This window comes from Bombina bombina, chromosome 6 (assembly GCF_027579735.1).
Source record: "Bombina bombina isolate aBomBom1 chromosome 6, aBomBom1.pri, whole genome shotgun sequence".
NCBI classification, from domain to species: Eukaryota; Metazoa; Chordata; class Amphibia; order Anura; family Bombinatoridae; genus Bombina; species Bombina bombina.
In genome coordinates this window covers 1057222138-1057244250 of record NC_069504.1, presented here as the reverse complement: position 1 = coordinate 1057244250, position 22113 = coordinate 1057222138, and the positions used below count along the sequence as shown (strand labels likewise).

The 22113-nt window shown below is 38.5% G+C and overlaps 1 protein-coding gene across 1 annotated transcript in view; it reads left to right on the top strand.

Moving 5' to 3' along the window:
- The window catches only part of HDHD5 (haloacid dehalogenase like hydrolase domain containing 5), a 73226-nt gene extending 53565 nt beyond the window's left edge, over nucleotides 1-19661 (top strand). Inside the window, exons 6-8 of the mRNA XM_053718858.1 lie at nucleotides 4254-4428; nucleotides 4879-5067; nucleotides 17053-19661. Coding sequence (XP_053574833.1) covers nucleotides 4254-4428; nucleotides 4879-5067; nucleotides 17053-17386 — 698 coding nt within the window. The 3' untranslated portion in view covers nucleotides 17387-19661. The remainder of the gene's footprint in view (nucleotides 1-4253; nucleotides 4429-4878; nucleotides 5068-17052) is intronic.
- The last annotated feature ends 2452 nt before the right edge of the window (nucleotides 19662-22113 follow it).

The window sequence follows — 22113 nt, the reverse complement described above, 5'->3', positions numbered from 1 at the left end:
AATGATTTACAAACAGCTTGTGCAATCATGGCACAACTTGTTGTAAATGCTTCTCTGGGATCCCCTTTGTTCAGAAATAGCAGACATATATGGTTTTGGCATTTCTTTAAGGTAATTCGAAGGCCCCTAAATGCCGCTGCGCACCACACTTGTATTATACCCAGCTGTGAAGGGGTCAATTAGGTAGCTTGTAGGGTTAATTTTAGCTTTAGTGTAGATATCAGCCTCCCACCTGACACATCCCACCCCTGATCCCTCCCTGAAAGTCTGCCAGTATAAAAATAAAAGGTTTTTACATATTTGTTTTTTAAATTATATATTTTCTGCAGGGTAGTATCCCCCCTTACCTCCCTGATCCCGCTCCAAACAGCTCTCTAACCCTCCCCCTTCTACCTATTTGCGACCATCTCAGGTACTGGCAGCTGTTTGCCAGTACCCAGTTTGCTGCAAAATAGGCAATTAAAAAATAAATAAATATATATTTATATAAAATACCCATTTTTCTGTAGTGTAGCTGCCCCCCTCAATACCCAAACCCACTCCCAGATCCCTTTTCTCAAGTAATCTCACATATGATCCCCCTCATTGCCCCTCCTTCCTCAATGACACAGCTTTAAGTTTTTAGTTTTTTTAGTCCCGACCACTCCTGCCCTCCTCCCGCGTCCTCCAGAGATGGGCCGCCCACCCGCCTCCATCCTTACCCTCCCACCCACCAACGATTGGTCCCACTGCTGCCCTCTCTGCTTCGGTAACTCTACAGCTTTACTTCTGCAGTGCCCCACTTGTGGGGCATGCAGAAATAGCGCAATCTTGCCATTTTGAGCGAGATCGTGACATGGAGAAGCCCAGGACTGCAGCGACGTACAGGGTATGCCCTTGTTTCCGGCAAGGCTTCAGACTGCTTCTCCATAACATGTCCGCCAGCTCTGAGGCAGCGGACAGAAATCAACCTGATCGAATGCGATCGGGTTGATCGACGACCCCTGTTAGCGGCATTGCACCAGAACTCCTGGTGCAAAGATAAATGCCGACGGCGTATGATGTCAGCATTTATCGATGTGCAGCGGACCTGATACGCTACATTGTATCATGTCCGATCGCACTATGATAAATATACCCCTATGAGTTCAAATCATCATGGTTTTATGAGAAATAGATCATGTCATACTAATATATATTAGTTTCTATGAGAAAGTAAGTAAAAATATAGATAAAGGTGAATCAGGTTATGTGATATACTTGGATTTTGCAAAGCGTTTGATACAGTTCCACATAAGAGATTAATGTACAAAATTAAGGGACTGGAAATAGCTGAAAAATATTAGCTCATGGATAAATTACTGGATAAAAGACAGGGAGCAACGAGTAGTTTATAAACAGATCATACTCAGATTGGACAAAGGTAATCAGTGGAATTTCCCAGGGATCAGTAATGTGCCCTGTTCTTTTTATTAATGAATTGGAGCAAGGAATAAATAGCAAACTCTCTATTTTTACAGATGATACAAAGTTGTGTAAGGTCATTAGGGCAGTGCAAGATGAAATTGCTTTACAAGAGGATTTACAAAAATAAGAAGAATGGGCAGGTAAATGGAAAATGAGATTTAATACTGGAAAATGCAACATTCTACATTTTGAAATTAAAAAGGAGCAGGCAATCTATTATTTAAATTGGACTAGACTTGGCGATACAGAGGAGGAAAGAGATTTGGGAGTACTTATAGATAACAAGCTAAAGATGGGTGCAAAATGCAGTGCAGCGGCTTCTAAGGCTAATAAGATACTAGCGAGGCATTGATGCAACAGAGGAAAACATAATTATGTCACTATATAAATCCATGGTAAAACATCGCTTTGAGAATGGTGTGCAGTTCTGGGGACTAATTTAAAAAGATACATTGCAGACTTATATAATAAAATATATTCAAGGCCCATATACAGAGATGGCGGAAGCTCTATACATTCCAAGAAAATTGTTTGTGAAAAGAGGTCACAATTTAAGGCTAGATACATTTCTGGCTAGAAACAGAATTCAGGGATATTATTGCTTGTGTTAAATGGGTCACCTTTGTTAATGGGATCAATTTAAGCTCAACTTGCTCTTTTATTGTAAGTATATTAAGATTTGTATAGGTTGAACTTGATGGACTTCTGTTTTTTTTTTCAGCCTATGTTATGTTAGTTATGTAACACTGACCTTAAAGGGACAGTATACACTCATTTTCATATAACTGCATGTAATAGACACTACTATAAAGAACAAGATGCCCACATACTGATATAAAAATCCATGATAAAACGGTTTAAAGACTTACTTAGAAACTCTCAGTTTAGCTATGTTGAAAAGTTAGCTGGAAAGCCCATTGCAAGTGGGAAATAAGACACTCCCCACTCCCCCTTCTTTTGCATATGAAAAGACCCTTTACACAAACAGGAGCAAGCTGGAGAAGGTAGCTGACGGTATTCACATCAAACTTTGGAGCTTGGTTAGGAGTCAGAAAATTAGAGCAATGTTTTTTAAAAATAAGCAAAACTATACATTTAAAAATAAATAAATTGTGGGATATATAAATAGATCATCTACAAAACATTTATGCTAAGAAAAAATGAGTATATAATGTCCCTTTAACTTAAAAATACCAGCCATGTCGGTAAAATACTGGCTGGGTGGCAGCTCTAAGACCAGATCGTATATCATGCTGACTCTTAACATGTGGATAAATTATTTGCCTGATGATCCAAGGGGCTTATTTCTCTGCTTTTGCCCCATGCATATATGGTAAAGTATCTTGCATATGTCTCTCCAAAGGTGTTGCTAATGTCAAGCAGTCTGTCATGTGGAGATTTATGCTATCCTGTACGTTGTGGTGTTTGCTGTGATGTGGTGTCGGGAAGCTCAGTTCTAAGTTATTTGCTCAATTATTAGCAGCTATGTGCTGTAAAATGCTCATAACCCAAGCTTGAAAGGATTTTGTTTTATTAATTAATTCAGCATCACATTTGCTTATGGGACATAAACATTATTTGGTCTTTATACCATTTTAACACTCTACATGGATTTGGTTAGGTTCAGTCTCAGATCCATGGGGTCATCTAGATTCTCATAACTGATATCTAATTTCAGGGTACCAAAAGATCATATGAAATTAAACCCTTTTACTCAGGATTTACACTTGGAGTTGCTATGACAAAAAATCTAGTTGCCCCCGTTTGCAAACTAATAGAATCTTCTCTCCAGTACTATGCTGGTATTATTTAGCGACAGTCTGTTGGTTGCTATGACCAGCCACTAGGGAGCCTCTGACAATATTAACTATAACACTTCTAACTATGTTACACAATTGCCTAAACTGTGATCTTCCTAGCTGATATTAAAGGGACAATGTACTCAAATATTTTCTCTGTTTCCAACGATCCATTTACCTACTGGAGTTTATAACATTGTCTACAAATAGCTCTTTTACCTTTATTTTCTCGTTTCAAGTAGCTTATTTTGCCTGCTGTATCTACACCTATACTGAAAATTTCTGTACTTAAGTATTGGTTACAAAAACGTATGTAAATAAGAAAATTTAGATGAAATAATGGTTCTAGTGGCAGTTCATTTTCCATTGTTCTTTCAAAATATTGACTTTTGAGTAAACAGTGATAAATAAGATAAGAAAGACTTTGTGTAAATAATTAGACAGATGAGATAGAAGTTTGTTTTTCCTACAAGCTCAACCCATTGTATTGGGTTGCGGTTTCAATTAGCAGAAACACCTATTTAATATACAAAAACAAACCAAAAGAAACAATTTCCCTTAAATTTTAGACTCTGCACTGGAATAACAAATCAATGAAAACATATTAAAGTGAAACCAATTGTACAGTACACTGTCTCTTTAACCTAATCCACCCTTCCTCTGCATTCTATCCTATCTATCGCTCTTCTGATTCCCCCCCCCCCCCTCAATTAACTTTAAGCACTGTCTAAGCACAATTTAATGCCTAAACCTGTCAAATTCAATTTCATTTAATATTCCACTTAATCTTACCCTCCACATACACACCCCTCATTAGTAACTGTTTTTTCTTTTTGTGATGCAATGTACAAGCTGCATAAGCCCTATTTGTGATCTATAATATTGTGTTCATATGTTTTCTACTGATACATTGTGCTTTCTGCCTTCATTCTTGAGTTTTACCTATTAGGTTGACCGTGGGCTATCTGGATAAATTATGTTTCAGACCAATACGTTTTTCCTTTGCAGCTGTAGTACTCCTGGGTGAGCCAGTCCGATGGGAAACCAGCCTGCAGCTAATTCTGGACGTACTGCTGAGTTGTGGGAAGCCCATAGAATGGATGCCCCAGGCTCCCTATCCACATATCCCAGTCCTGGCCTGCAACATGGACCTTCTGTGGATGGCTGAGGCTAAGATACCTAGGTTAATAGACAATTATTTTACCTGTCGCATGCCATTTGTTTTAACACTTTTTTTTTTTACATAACTGTTTTGTTTTCATGGATAGGGTTTGGCTACCGTTGTTAGATATTTTAATTATTCCGTGGACAAAACCTTTCCTTTGCTTATTACCATGGATGTCCACAGAACTCCCCTGAGTATAGTATATATAATGTATCCGTTGCACTAGGGAAGAGTTGCTTATTATATATATATATATATATATATATATATATATATCTTTATGATATAATATGATGGCTGGTTGTAGGCATCTAAAGAATGACTCAAGGGAGTGCTTTTGCTCAGACATAGGGAGTAATATTCCAGGCATTTGTCATCCTCACCCTTGACACCGTTGCTTGTAACTCTCGGTTACCGTATTTCTGGTCCTTCCAGCAGTAATAGAATCTTCTCTCCTGTACTGATCAGATTTGGTCACGGCACGTTCCTTGTCTGCCTGGAGACTTTATATCACAAGCTCACTGGGAGGGAGCTCAAATATGAATTCCTGATCGGGAAACCCAGTACAGTGACATACTGCTTTGCTGAGCATCGTATCCTGAAACAGGCAATGGAGAAAGGATGGAAGAAACATATCCGGACCCTGTATGCTGTAGGGTAAGACCCCCATTGCACTGTATATATATATATATATATATATATATATATATATATATATATATATATATATATATATATATATATATATATATATATATATATATATATATAAATAAATAAACAGAAGGTGATAGAGAAATAACACACTTATATTTAAACAATATTTAAACTGAGAGTTACAGAGCACTCACACACTTTCACTAAATATCTGAAATGAGTGAAATACTACTAATTCCCATACATTTTTATAGCCGAACTAAGAGTGATAAGAGTACTGACCCATATACACTGTATATCCCAGCTGAGTGATAGAGAACCAATCGCCATACACTGTATATCCCAGCTGAGAGTAATAGAGCACCAATCGCCATACACTGTATATCCCAGCTGAGAGTGATAGAGCACCAATCGCCATACACTCTATATCCCAGCTGAGAGTAATAAACCATCACCATACACTGTATATCCCAGCTGTGAGTGATAGAGCACCAATCACCATACACTGTATATCCCAGTTGAGAGTGATAGAGCACCATACACTGTATATCCAAACTGAGAGTCATAGAGCACCAATCACCATACACTGTATATCCCTGCTGAAAATGATAGAGCACCAATCACCATACACTGTATATCCCAGCTGTGAGTGATAGAGCACCAATCACCATACACTGTATATCCCAGCTGAAAATGATAGAGCACCAATCACCATACACTGTATATCCTAGCTTAGAGTGATAGAGCACCAATCACCATACACTGTATATCCTAGCTTAGAGTGATAGAGAACCAATCACCATACACTGTATATCCTAGCTTAGAGTGATAGAGAACCAATCACCATACACTGTATATCCCAGCTGTGAGTGATAGAGCACCAATCACCATACACTGTATATCCCAGCTGAAAATGATAGAGCACCAATCACCATACACTGTATATCCTAGCTTAGAGTGATAGAGAACCAATCACCATACACTGTATATCCTAGCTTAGAGTGATAGAGAACCAATCACCATACACTGTATATCCCTGCTGAAAGTCATAGAGCACCAATCACCATACACTGTATATCCTAGCTTAGAGTGATAGAGCACCAATCACCATACACTGTATATCCAAACTGAAAGTGATAGAGCACCAATCACCATACAGTGTATATCCAAACTAACGGCTAGATTACGAGTTTTGCGTTAGGCTTAAAAAGCAGCGTTAGCCGGTCCTAACGCTGCTTTTTAACGCCCGCTGGTATTACGAGTCTTGCAGGTACAGGTGTACCGCTCACTTTTTTGGCCAGACTTGGAAATACCACAAATCCACTTACGTAAATTGCATATCCTCTTTTTTCAATGGGACTTGCATAGCGCCGGTATTACGAGTCTGCCAAAAAGTGAGCGGTACACCCTCTCCTGTCAAGAGTGGTACCGCATTTTAAAGTCAGTAGTTAAGAGTTTTACACTATAACGCCGTAGCATAAAACTCTTAACTAAAGTGATAAAAAGTACACTAACCCATAAACTAACTATTAACCCCTAAACCAAGGCCCTCCCACATCGCAAACACTAAAATAAATTTTTTAACCCCTAATCTGCCAAACCGGACATCGCCGCCACTATAATAAATATATTAACCCCTAAACCGCCGCACACCTACCTCCCAAACATTAGTTAAATATTATTAACCCCTAATCTGCCGTCCCTAACATTGCCACCACCTACCTACATTTATTAACCCCTAATCTGCCGAACCCTATTTAAAACTAAATACCTGTAAAATAAACCCTAAGATAGCTACATTATAACTAATAGTTACATTGTAGCTAGCTTAGTATTTATTTTTATTTTACAGGCAAGTTTGTATTTATTTTAACTAGGTAAAATAGTTATTAAATAGTTATTAACTATTTAATAACTACCTAGCTAAAATAAATACAAAAGTACCTGTAAAATAAAACCTAACCTAAGTTACAATTACACCTAACACTACACTATAATTAAATAAATGAACTAAATTAAATACAATTAAATAATTTACATACCTAAATTAAATTAGCTAAAGTACAAAAAAACAAAACACTAGATGTGATATCCCTTTAAGACTTTCTGACTATCAGCACTTCCTCCTATTTAAGGAAGTGCTTTTCCATTACTCAGTGCCTGAAAATTAAAGTGGATTCTCTCATCCTGTGCTACTGCTCTTTCCAAGCAGTTTACTTTTCCCTTTCAGGTCATAAGGATGTTATTTTTTGAAGGCTGTTTGTATCTCAAAGTTTGCTGCACTTCTTTCCTGATTCTTTTGGACTGATACTTCTAATCGTATCCCTACGCTACCGGAACTCTATCACACGCGGCTGAAGCCGCACTCACACAAGCTGCTACCGGAACGCCGCTCTCTACTAATCTCCGGTTTAGCACTTACTCTGCTGCTATTACCGCTCTCCACGCTACACCATCTCTCCTGGGAAAATCTGGTCTTGTCACCACGCTGGTTTGGGTATCGTATTGTATACAAATCATAAGGTTCCCAAAAATAACGCTAAGTGTTTTTACTTACCTGAGGTGCATTACACTGAATTAACCTCCTCCTTGCTGGTCTATATTGCGTGTGTGCTGGAACTTTGTATATATATTTTAGAGTGTTTGTGTGAGTGCGTGAATCTAAAGGAAAGATATATTACCATTACTTTATCTAGAGTTGAACTCTATCACTTCGTTTCTTATCCTGAATATAAAGGATTTTTTCTCAAATTTTTCTTTTTTTTGACAATATTAATGAATCATTGCTTATATAAAAGAGACTTAATAAGTATCTCTCATAAGATTTATTATTATCATTCATAGAGGTTTAATCCATACTTTTCATTTCAATTACTAAAAGTAAATGCTCACCTTGAACATGCTAGTAGAACAAGTTATGTTTATTAGCTGTTTACAAGAATAGAGCAACATTCCATTTATTTTATTTTTTATTAAATACTCTCTGAAGTTTGGTGAGACAAAATTATCACAGAATTTTCAGGCCACAAAAATAAAGTTTATTTTTTTATTATTTGGAAGATGGATCCAAATGAAATTAAAAATAAATTTTCTAATATTCATCAAAAACTTGAATATCTTGCTAGAGCCTTAATAGAGGTACAAACTGAAAATAAAGCTCTCAAAACCTTAATAAAAGATTGTATGTCAGGGAAAGAAGCAGGAATTGCTGAACCTCACATACAATACCCACAACCCTTCTCTGGCAAGCGCAGCGATTTCAGGGATTTTAAAAGTGCATGTAAACTTCTTTTCTCACTTAGACCTAAAACATACCATAGTGAAAGGATAAAGGTCTGTACCACTATTTCCTTCCTCCAGGGGGAGCCACGCTCCTGGGCCAATAGATTCTTTGAAAGTGAACATCCAATATTAGATTCGCTTGAAGAATTTTTTTTAGCTATGACTGCCTTGTATGAGGATTCCCACACTCAAATAACAGCTGAAAATAAATTAAGATCTATGAGACAGGGGAAAAGAAACATTGAAGAATATATTACTGAATTTCAAATGTGGATAGATGACTCTCAATGGAACGAGATCAGCTTAAAGAACCAATTCAGATTGGGTCTCTCTGAATCCCTTAAAGATGAATTGTCACGATTAGAGATGCCTGACACACTAAATGGGTTGATGAAATTAAGCACCACTTTGGACCGAAGGTTACGTGAAAGAAAGGCTGAAAGAGCTTCCTATGAAGTTGTGCCCAGACGTTCCTATCCCTGTTCTACAACCATGGAAAAAGCTGTTTCAAACCAGGTTCCTATGGAGATTGGAACTATAAGGGGTCCTCTAACCCCAGAAGAAAAAACCAGACGCAGATTAGAAAATCTCTGTCTTTATTGTGGACAAAAAGACCACTCCGTCACAAATTGTCCATCTCTATTGAGACAGAAAAAGGGTAAGGGTAGCTTCAATCACAAAATTTTTCACATTACCCAAAATCCACATCTCACTCTCACCTTTTCTTTACAATGGGATCAGAAAAACGTGCGATCTAACGCTTTGATTGATTCAGGGGCGTCAGGAAATTATATAGATATAGCATATGTTAAGCTCAATAAAATTCCAACTGTTGTCAAAACACAACCTGTTTCAGTTAAACTTATTGATGGTTCTATTATACAACAGGGCCCCATTACCCATCAGACAATCCCTTTACTCATAACAACTGACCAAGGACATTCTGAATATATTACTTTTGACCTCATACCTATCTACATGCATACTATCATTTTAGGATTTAGCTGGTTACAAATACATAATCCTCATATTGACTGGTCATCATCACAAGTAAACTTTAACTCTGACTATTGTATAAAAACTTGTTTTCCATATCAGGTAATCTCTACTATAGAACATGAGCTGCCTCAAATTTATCAGGACCTGGCAGAGGTGTTTGACCTCAAGGAGGCAGAAAACCTCCCACCACATAGGGAATTTGACTGTCCCATTGATTTATTACCGGGATCTCAAATACCACATGGAAAGATTTACCCCCTTTCACAAGAAGAATTAGTATATCTAAGATCATATTTAGATGAAAACTTGCGAAAAGGGTTCATCTCACACTCAACATCCCCTGCTGCTGCAGGACTGTTTTTAGTACGCAACAAAGATGGAACAATAAGACCTATTATTGACTACAGGGCATTGAATGAAATAACAATTAAAAATAGGTATCCTCTACCTCTCATACCAGAGTTACTAGAAAGATTAAATGGGGCCACGATCTACTCAAAATTAGATCTAAAGGGCGCTTATAATCTTATTCGCATAAAGGAAGGACACGAATGGAAAACCGCGTTCAGAACCCGTTATGGTCTTTTCCAGTATAACGTAATGCCCTTTGGTCTAAGCAATGCTCCCGCAACCTTCCAACATTTTATCAACGAGATTTTTCATGATCTAATGGATATCTGTGTCATCATATATCTAGATGATATTCTGATTTATTCGAAATCTTCCATAGAACATGAAAAACATGTTAGGTGGGTTCTTACTCGTCTCAAGGAGCATAAGTTATATGCAAAGCTGGAAAAATGTGTTTTCCATGTCTCTAAAATAAAGTTTTTGGGTTATATAATTACCCCAAACAAGATAGAAATGGATCCTGAAAAAGTAGCCGCAATTAAAGACTGGCCTACACCCACTACAGTAAAAGCATTACAGCGATTTATTGGTTTCGCAAACTATTACCGTAAATTTATTAAAAACTTCTCCTCAGTAATAAGACCATTAACACAATTAACTAGTATAAAACATCGCTTTAAGTGGTCTGAACAAGCCCAGAAGACTTTTGATAGTCTTAAGGAAATGTTCACAACAGCTCCAATACTAACACTGCCTAAATTTGATCAACAATTCCTGTTGGAAGTTGATGCATCGAACACAGGCATTGGGGCTATTCTTTCCCAACAAAATAAGGAGACAGGTGAAGTTCATCCCATTGCGTTCTATTCAAGAACTTTGACTTGTGCTGAAGCTAACTATAGTGTTGGAGATAAAGAACTCCTTGCTATTAAGTGTTCACTAGAACAATGGAGACACCTACTAGAAGGATCAGTAATTCCATTCCTTATTTATACTGATCATAAAAACTTAGAATACTTAAAGAAGAATAAGACTTTAACAGCTAGACAAGCAAGGTGGTCACTTTTTCTAGATCGCTTTAACTTTTTAATAACTTATAAACCAGGGAGTCAAAACACAAAGGCAGATGCACTTTCTCGTATTCATGAGTTACTTCCTCATGAACAACCTAACTTCACTATCCCTCCAGAAAAGATAATAGGTACCTTAACACCCTTAGAAGAAGAGATTTACACTGCTCTAAAACATGATTCAATACCACTACAGAATTGTTCAAAAGATCCTACTACAGGTCTTTTTTTATCATGAGGAAAAGTTATACGTACCTGAGAAAATAAGATCTTCCATTCTCACACACACCCATGATGACACCTTATCTGGTCACCCAGGGATACAGAAAACCATTGAACTTACCCGTCGTAAGTTTTGGTGGCCAGGGATGAATAAATATATTTATGATTACGTCTCTAGGTGTGAGAATTGCGCTAGAAATAAAATTGAACATAAAAAACCCATAGGGTTACTCAGACCTCTGCCCATTCCAGATAAACCATGGAGTACTATTGCCATGGATTTTATAGTGGAGTTACCTGCATCACAACAATATAACACTATCATGGTAGTAGTCGACCATTTAACAAGACTGGCTCATTTTATTCCACTCAAGGGATTACCAACTGCCATGACTACAGCTAAAGTATTTCTTGATCAGGTTGTAAGACTACACGGTTTACCCTCTAATATTATTACTGATAGGGGTACCCAATTCACCTCTTCCTTCTGGAGATCTTTGTGTAAGCTACTGAAAATTGATCATCGCTACACTACTGCTTTCCATCCACAGACAAATGGATTGACAGAAAGACTGAACCAGACCATTGAACACTTTTTACGTTGTTATATTTCACATTTGCAAGATGACTGGCTAATTTACCTCCCTATGGCAGAATTTACTCATAATAATTCATTGTGTTCCTCAACCAAAACATCCCCCTTTTTCGCAACTTATGGGTACCATCCTAACACTATAACCTTGTCCCACAAAACAGTGAATTCCCCTTCAGCTTTAGATTTTTCTTCCAAACTTCAAGATCGATTGAAAGTATTGAAAACACATCTAGCTGAGGCTAAGGAATACCAAAAGAAATACTATGATCGGAAACATTCGATTGGACCTGACTATAAAATAGGTGACTTAGTGTTACTCTCTACTAAAAACCTCAAACTTCAGGTCCCTAGCAAGAAATTGGCTAACCAGTTCCTGGGACCTTACCCTATAGAGCAGATAATAAATCCCAATGTGGTCAAGCTCACATTACCCAAGGATTACAAGTTTCATCCCACCTTCCATATTTCATTATTGAAACCTTTTCATTCAATGACACGCACGGCAGTTGATCTTCCGCCTCCTATCTCAGTGGATCTTCAAGAGGAATTTGAAGTTGAATCAATACTGGATTCTAGGATTCGACGACAAAGATTGGAATATCTCATCAGATGGAAGGGTTATGGTCCAGAGGATGATTCCTGGCATCTTCATTCAGAAGTTCATGCCCCTCGTCTGGTGAAGTCATTTCATCATCGTTACCCCCTTAAACCTGGTCTGGAATCCACGGGGGTGATTCCCTGAGAAGGGGGGGATGTGATATCCCTTTAAGACTTTCTGACTATCAGCACTTCCTCCTATTTAAGGAAGTGCTTTTCCATTACTCAGTGCCTGAAAATTAAAGTGGATTCTCTCATCCTGTGCTACTGCTCTTTCCAAGCAGTTTACTTTTCCCTTTCAGGTCATAAGGATGTTATTTTTTGAAGGCTGTTTGTATCTCAAAGTTTGCTGCACTTCTTTCCTGATTCTTTTGGACTGATACTTCTAATCGTATCCCTACGCTACCGGAACTCTATCACACGCGGCTGAAGCCACACTCACACAAGCTGCTACCGGAACGCCGCTCTCTACTAATCTCCGGTTTAGCACTTACTCTGCTGCTATTACCGCTCTCCACGCTACACCATCTCTCCTGGGAAAATCTGGTCTTGTCACCACGCTGGTTTGGGTATCGTATTGTATACAAATCATAAGGTTCCCAAAAATAACGCTAAGTGTTTTTACTTACCTGAGGTGCATTACACTGAATTAACCTCCTCCTTGCTGGTCTATATTGCGTGTGTGCTGGAACTTTGTATATATATTTTAGAGTGTTTGTGTGAGTGCGTGAATCTAAAGGAAAGATATATTACCATTACTTTATCTAGAGTTGAACTCTATCACTTCGTTTCTTATCCTGAATATAAAGGATTTTTTCTCAAATTTTTCTTTTTTTTGACAATATTAATGAATCATTGCTTATATAAAAGAGACTTAATAAGTATCTCTCATAAGATTTATTATTATCATTCATAGAGGTTTAATCCATACTTTTCATTTCAATTACTAAAAGTAAATGCTCACCTTGAACATGCTAGTAGAACAAGTTATGTTTATTAGCTGTTTACAAGAATAGAGCAACATTCCATTTATTTTATTTTTTATTAAATACTCTCTGAAGTTTGGTGAGACAAAATTATCACACTAAATTACAGAAAATAAACAAATTACAGAAATTTAAACTAGTTACACCTAATCTAATAGCCCTATTAAAATAACCCCCCCCCCCCCCCAAATAAAAAAAAACACCTAGCCTAAACTAAACTACCAATAGCCCTTAAAAGGGCCTTTTGCGGGGCATTGCCCCAAAGTAATCAGCTCTTTTACCTGTAAAAAAAAATACAAACAACCCCCAACAGTAAAACCCACCACCCACACAACCAACCCCCCCCCAAATAAAAACCTAAGCTCCCCATTGCCCTGAAAAGGGCATTTGGATGGGCATTGCCCTTAAAAGGGCAGTTGGCTCTTTTGCCGCCCAAAGTCCCTAACCTAAAAATAAAACCCACCCAATACACCCTTAAAAAACCTAACACTAACCCACTGAAGATCGACTTACCGGGAGACTTCTTCATCCAAGCCGGGCGAAGTGGTCCTCCAGACGGGCAGAAGTCTTCATCCAGACGGCATCTTCTATCTTCATCCATCCAGCATGGAGCGGGGTCCATCTTCAAGACATCAGACGTGGAGCATCCTCTTCATCCAACGACTAACACAGAATGAAGGTACCTTTAAGTGACGTCATCCAAGATGGTGTCCCTTAGATTCCGATTGGCTGATAGAATTCTGATTGGAACAGCCAATAGAATGCAATCTCAATCCTATTGGCTGATTGGATCAGCCAATAGGATTGAACTTCAATCCCGGTAAGTCGATCTTCAGGGGGTTAGTGTTAGTTTTTTTTTTAAGGGTGCATTGGGTGGGTTTTATTTTTAGGTTAGGGACTTTGGCCGGCAAATGAGCTAACTGCCCTTTTAAGGGCAATGCCCATCCAAATGCCCTTTTCAGGGCAATGGGGAGCTTAGGTTTTTTTAGATAGGTTTTTATTTGGGGGGTTGGTTGTGTGGGTGGTGGGTTTTACTGTGGGGGGGTTGTTTGTATTTTTTTTTTACAGGTAAAAGAGCTGATTACTTTGGGGCAATGCCCCGCAAAAGGCCCTTTTAAGGGCTATTGGTAGTTTAGTTTAGGCTAGGGTTTTTTTTATTTTGGGTGGGGCTTTTTTATTTTAATAGGGCTATTAGATTAGGTGTAATTAGTTTAAATATCTGTAATTTGTTAATTATTTTCTGTAATTTAGTGTTTGTGTTTTTTTGTACTTTAGCTAATTTAATTTAGGTAATTGTAGTTAATTTATTTAATTATAGTGTAGTGTTAGTGTAACTTAGGTTAGGTTTTATTTCACAGGTCTTTTTTGTCTTTATTTTGTCTTTATTTTAACTAGGTAGTTATTAAATAGTTAATAACTATTTAATAACTATTCTACCTAGTTATTGTAGCTATCTCAGGGTTTATTTTACAGGTAAGTATTTAGTTTTAAATAGGAATAATTTAGTTAATGATAGTAATATTTATTTTGATTTATTTAAATTATATTTAAGTTAGGGGGTTTTAGGTTTAGGGATTAATAACTTTAATATAGTGGCACCGACGTTGGGGGTAGCAGATTAGGGGTTAATAAGTGTAGGTAGGTGGCGGCAACATTGGGGGCAGCAGAGTAGGGGTTAATAAATATAATGTAGGGTTCGGCGATGTTGGGGGCAGCAGATTAGGGGTTCATAAGTATAATGTAGGTGGCGGCGGTGTCCGGAGTGGCAGATTAGGGGTTAATAATTATAATTTTGGTGGCGGCGATGTCGGGGACGGCAGATTAGGGGTTAATAAGTGTAAGATTAGGGGTGTTTAGACTCGGGGTTCGTATTAGGTGTAGACATAAATCTTTTCCCGTAGGAATCAATGGGGCTGCGTTAAGGAGCTTTACGCTGCTTTTTTGCAGGTGTTAGACTTTTTTTCAGCCGGCTCTCCCTGTTGATTCCTATGGGGAAATCGTGCACGAGCACGTTACACCAGCTCAACGCTGACTTAAGCAGCGCTGGTATTGGAGTGCGGTAATAAGCAAAATTTTGCTCAACGTTCACTTCTTGCCTTTTAACAACGGGTTTTTGAAAACTTGTAATACCATCGCTGTAGGTAAGTGAGCGGTGAGAGAAAACTGCTCGTTAGCACCGCAAAGCCTCTAACGCAAAACTCGTAATCTGGGCCTAAGAGTGATAGAGCACCAATCACCATACACTGTATATCCCAGCTGAGAGTGATAGAGCACCAATCACCATACACTGTATATCCCAGCTGAGAGTGATAGAGCACCAATCACCATACACTGTATATCCCAGCTGAGAGTGATAGAGAACCAATCACCATATACTGTATATCCCAGCTGAGAGTGATAGAGCACCAATCACCATACACTGTATATCCCAGCTGAGAGTGATAGAGCACCAATCACCATACACTGTATATCCCAGCTGAGAGTGATAGAGCACCAATCACCATACACTGTATATCCCAGCTGAGAGTGATAGAGCACCAATCACCATACACTGTATATCCCCGCTGAGAGTGATAGAGCACCAATCACCATACACTGTATATCCCAGCTGAGAGTGATAGAGCACCAATCACCATACACTGTATATCCCAGCTGAGAGTGATAGAGCACCAATCACCATACACTGTATATCCCAGCTGAGAGTGATAGACCACCAATCACCATACACTGTATATCCCAGCTGAGAGTGATAGAGAACCAATCACCATACACTGTATATCCCAGCTGAGAGTGATAGAGCACCAATCACCATACACTGTATATCCCAGCTGAGAGTGATAGAGCACCAATCACCATACACTGTATATCCCAGCTGAGAGTGATAGAGCACCAATCACCATACACTGTATATCCCAGCTGAGAGTGATAGAGAACCAATCACCATACACTGTATATCCCAGCTGAGAGTGATAGAGCACCAATCACCATACACTGTATATCCCAGCTGAGAGTGATAGAGCACCAATCACCATACACTGTATATCCCAGCTGAGAGTGATAGAGCACCAATCACCATACACTGTATATCCCAGCTGAGAGTGATAGAGCACCAATCACCATACACTGTATATCCCAGCTGAGAGTGATAGAGAACCAATCACCATACACTGTATATCCCAGCTGAGAGTGATAGAGCACCAATCACCATACACTGTATATCCCAGCTGAGAGTGATAGAGAACCAATCACCATACACTGTATATCCCAGCTGAGAGTGATAGAGAACCAATCACCATACACTGTATATCCCAGCTGAGAGTGATAGAGCACCAATCACCATACACTGTATATCCCAGCTGAGAGTGATAGAGCACCAATCACCATACACTGTATATCCCAGCTGAGAGTGATAGAGCACCAATCACCATACACTGTATATCCCAGCTGAGAGTGATAGAGCACCAATCACCATACACTGTATATCCCAGCTGAGAGTGATAGAGCACCAATCACCATACACTGTATATCCCAGCTGAGAGTGATAGAGCACCAATCACCATACACTGTATATCCCAGCTGAGAGTGATAGAGCACCAATCACCATACACTGTATATCCCAGCTGAGAGTGATAGAGCACCAATCACCATACACTGTATATCCCAGCTGAGAGTGATAGAGCACCAATCACCATACACTGTATATCCCAGCTGAGAGTGATAGAGCACCAATCACCATACACTGTATATCCCAGCTGAGAGTGATAGAGCACCAATCATCATACACTGTTTTTTTTTAGTTTGTTTTATTTTAATCATACACCCTTTAAAAATTGAACATAGAACTACAATGTTTCCTTCTAATCTGTTCATGCTTTTATTTTAGGGATAATCCAATGACTGATATATATGGTGCTAACCTATACAATCAGTACTTGCAGAGTGCACCTTCTAAGGCTGGGCAGCCACAGAGTTGCAGTTCTATCCTAGTGTGTACGGGAGTGTATGGAAATCAAGGAACAGTGCCCCAAGACTCACAAGAGAGTGTCAAGGAGACTGTTTTTCATGGGCACCGAGACGTCCGACTTGATCCCAGCCTGGTCGAGGCATCATATGTAGTGCAAGATGTGGGTCAGGCTATAGATCTGGTGCTAAGAAAAGAGAACTGGATTTCTAACGGTGAAATAGTTGATAGCACAATTCCAGGAGTTAGAAAATGAGTTGCATATAGAGGCTGGTCCTTAAAAAGAAAACAGTGGAGCCCATGAGCGCGGGTGTGAATGCTGCCATAAGAATACAGAATTGGGACTTGTTCTGTTTTACTGGAGCAGGGGATAGCTTGCTACCAGGACTAACGGTAGAGTTTACAGATTCTAATCTACCCATTGTCAGGGAAACAAAACGTGAAGCGTTAAAGGGACATTGTACACTAGATTTTTCTTTGCATAAATGTTTTGTAGATGATCCATTTATATATCCCATCTGGGAATGTTTTGTAACAATTTATAGTTTTGCTTATTTTTAAATAACATTGTGCTGATTTTCAGACTCCTAAGCAAGCCCCAAAGTTTTAGATGTATATTGATGTTTGCAGACTCTTGTTTGTGTAATGGGTCTTTTCATATGCAGGGAAGGGAGTGTCTGCCTTTCTTGCTTTCCCAGCCCATTTTTATGGGTGTTCCAACCTAACCTCATCAACGGTGCTAAACTGGGAGCTTCTAAGTACGTTTTTAAAAGGTTTTATACTGGACTTTTATATCAGTATCTGTGCATATTCTTCTTTATAGTACTGGCTATTACATGCAGTTATATGAAAATTAGTGTAAACTGTCCCTTTAACTAAATACTGGGATTTTTATACATTTTAAACATTTTATTATGTTTTTCTAGATAGATGTTTCAAATGTTTTTTGAACTTTTGTTTGGAAAACAATGGCTATTTTACTGTAATTTTATTTTAATACATGTGAGAATTTGAGCACATATTAATGGGACATTAAACACTTTGAGATAGTAATACAAAATTTATAATTTCATTATTTATTTTGTCCCCTTTTCCTTTAATTCCATTATGAAATTGTGAGCTTTTTAGCTCTGGTTGGAAAAGGAGGTGCAGAACACTGTTATATTTTACACAACCATTGGCTGTACACTCTAGTGACCTATTTATAACTGTCCCTAATTGGCCACAGCAGAGATGGTAACCTAAGTTACAACATGGCAGCTCCCATTGTTTTATAGACACTAAAACTTTACACTTATTTTGTCAATATTTTAACATGTAACTTTAAAAAATACATCAACATGTTAGTCATAGACTAATCTTTTCTTTAAATGAATCATTCTATCAAGCATTTATTTAGCTTTTAATGTCCCTTTAAAGCATCTAAATTATATATTTATTTATCAGGATTCATTGATAGAGTAGCTATATATCTTCACAGTTAACATAGTAATTATCTGTCATCATGTTGCACCAATTGTGAATCGACTTATGCTAAAAATCCTCAAATCAGCTATTCACAAATTGCAAGTTGGACAGCGAATGGCTAAGGTTCTCAGGCAGGGAACTTGACTGTCTGCATTTGAGGCAAGGTGCCATCCGCTGCCCACAACTTGGACCACCCCTTACCCTGCTGTTGTGCAGCCCACTGAGGGAGAGCAGGGCATGTCAAATCAGTCAGGGAGTGAGAGAGAGCATAAGAAGCAGACTGTTTTTTTCTAAGCAAGCCTGCACCCCAAGGGCTGAAAATCTGACTTTGTCAGCTTAAGAGCATGTCACTTTAAAGGGACAGTCTACAATATAATTTTTATTGTTTTAAAAAATAGATAATCCTTTTATTACCCATTCCCCAGTTTTGCATAACCAACACAGTTATATTAATATACTTTTTACCTCTGTGTTTACCTTGTATCTAAGAATCTTTTGACTGCTCCCTGATCACATGACTGTAACTGTTTATTATCTATTGTCTTAAATTTAGCATTGTGTTGTGCTAAATCTTAAATAACCCCCCGTGTCTGAACACAGTGTTATCTATATGGCCCACATGAACTAACAAGTCTCTTGTTGTGAAAAGCAATTTAAAAAGCATGTGATAAGAGGCTGCCTTCAAGGGCTTAGAAATTAGCATATGAGCCTATCTAGGTTTAGTTTCAAGGGAACAAAGCAAAATTGATGATAAAAGTAAACTGGAAAGTTGATTAAAATTACCTATCTGAATAATGAAGATTTAATTTTAACTAGATTGTCCCTTTAAAATTAAAGTGCAATTCTCTGTGTTTACTTGTACAAGTACCACTCGAGATCTGCAGAGCACTGCTGGTACAGAGAGAAAACTGACCTAATCAGCAGTGCTAGTTGCATGACAAAGCTGATTAGGGGGTGCAGGGTCGCTAATCTTACAATGACATTCTCTATTGAATTAGAGTATGTCATTTTTCAACTATAATGACCCTTTAATAAATTGAGGCCACAAAGCCATTCTTCACAGACTAGCACAGCCCAAGTCAGTTTTTTAAGAATATCTGCCAATTTGCTCATTTTAATAAGTGTTCACAAGGAACTAACTAACCTATCATGTGGATCTCAAAATGCATAATCTTCATTTACCAACTTGTTAGACCTAACCTTAGCAAGCTTCAGGTGTGAAGATACTTTACAAATACAGAAAAAGGAGGACCAATTAAAGGGACACTGAACCCAAATTTTTCTTTCATGATTCAGATAGAGCATGAAATTTTAAGCAACTTTCTATCTTACTCCTATTATAAATTTTTCTTCGTTCACTTTATATCTTTTTTTTTTTTTTAAAAGCAGGAATGTAAATCTTAGCAGCCAGCCCATTTTAGGTTCAGCACCATGGATAGCGCTTGCTTATTGGAGGCTTACATTTACCCAACAATAGGCAAGCATAACCCAGGTTCTCAACCAAAAATGGGCCGACTCCTGTGCATCACATTCCTGCTTTTTAAATAAAGATAGCAAGAGAACGAAGAAAAAATTATAATAGGAGTAAATTAGAAAGTTGCTTAAAATCGCAAGCTCTATCTGAATCCTGAAAGAAAAAAATGTGGGTTTAGTGTCCCTTTAAATAAAATTAGAAAAATGCAAATCCCTGAAATTGTTGTAGATATATTACAACAATTCAATATAGTTGATGTATTAAATAAAATACAATGCAAGTGTATTGAAATACAGTGGGGTAAAAAAGTATTTAGTCAGCCACCAATTGTGCAAGTTCTCCCACTTAAGAAGATGAGAGAGGCCTGTAATTTTCATCATAGGTATACCTCAACTATGAGAGGCAAAATGGGGAAACAAATCCAGACAATCACATTGTCTGATTTGGAAAGAATTTATTTGCATATTATGGTGGAAAATAAGTATTTGGTCAATATCAAAAGTTCATCTCAATACTTTGTTATATATCCTTTGTTGGCAATGACAGAGGTCAAACGTTTTCTGTAAGTCTTCACAAGGTTACCACACACTGTTGCTGGTATGTTGGCCCATTCCTGCATGCAGATCTCCTCTAGAACAGTGATGTTTTGGGGCTGTCGCTGGGCAACACAGACTTTCAACTCCCTCCAAAGGTTTTCTATGGGGTTGAGATCTGGAGACTGGCTAGGCCACTCCAGGACCTTGAAATACTTCTTACGAAGTCACTCCTTCGTTGCCCGGGCGGTGTGTTTGGGATCATTGTCATGCTGAAAGACCCAGCCACGTTTCATCTTCAATGCCCTTGCTGATGGAAGGAGGTTTGCACTCAAAATCTCACGATACATGGCCCCATTCATTCTTTCATGTACACGGATCAGTCGTCCTGTTCCCTTTGCAGAGAAACAGCCCCAAAGCATGAGGTTGCCACCCCCATGCTTCACAGTAGGTATGGTGTTCTTTGGTTTCAACTCAGCATTCTCTCTCCTCCAAACACGACGAGTTGTGTTTCTACCAAACAGTTCTACTTTGGTTTCATCTGACCATATGACATTCTCCCAATCCGCTTCTGGATCATCCAAATACTTCAGACGGGCCCGGACATGTACTGGTTTAAGCAGGGGGACACGTCTGGCACTGCAGGATCTGAGTCCCTGGTGGCATAGTGTGTTACTGATGGTAGCCTTTGTTACGTTGGTCTCAGCTCTCTGCAGGTCATTCACTAGGTCCCCCCGTGTGGTTCTGGGATGTTTGCTCACCGTTCTTGTGATCATTTTGACCCCACGGGGTGAGATCTTGCATGGAGCCCTAGAACAAGGGAGATTATCAGTGGTCTTGTATGTCTTCCATTTTCTAATTATTGCTCCCACAGTTGATTTCTTTACACCAAGCTGCTTGCCTATTGCAGATTCAGTCTTCCCAGCCTGGTGCAGGTCTACAATTTTGTTTCTGGTGTCCTTCGACAGCTCTTTGGTCTTCACCATAGTGGAGTTTGGAGTATGACTGTTTGAGGTTGTGGACAGGTGTCTTTTATACTGATAACAAGTTCAAACAGGTGCCATTAATACAGGTAATGAGTGGAGGACAGAGGAGCCTCTTAAAGAAGAAGATACAGGTCTGTGAGAGCCAGAAATCTTGCTTGTTTTTAGGTGACCAAATACTTATTTTCCACCGTAATATGCATATAAATTCTTTCCAAATCAGACAATGTGATTGTCTGGATTTGTTTCCACATTTTGTCTCTCATAGTTGAGGTATACCTATGATGAAAATTACAGGACTCTCTCATCTTCTTAAAGTGATGGTAAATTTTCAATATTTGGGAAATATATTATTAATCCTCAGTTCTTTCTAACCGAAGTCACTCTGTTTATTCCTTATTTATTTGATTATTTTCTATAATAAATCATGTATTACTCACAGAGCGTTATCGCTCCTTCCTCCGCCCCTGTCATTACTTCCTGTTATTTTCTATAGCCGGACAGAAAGCAGAACCACCCGTCGCGA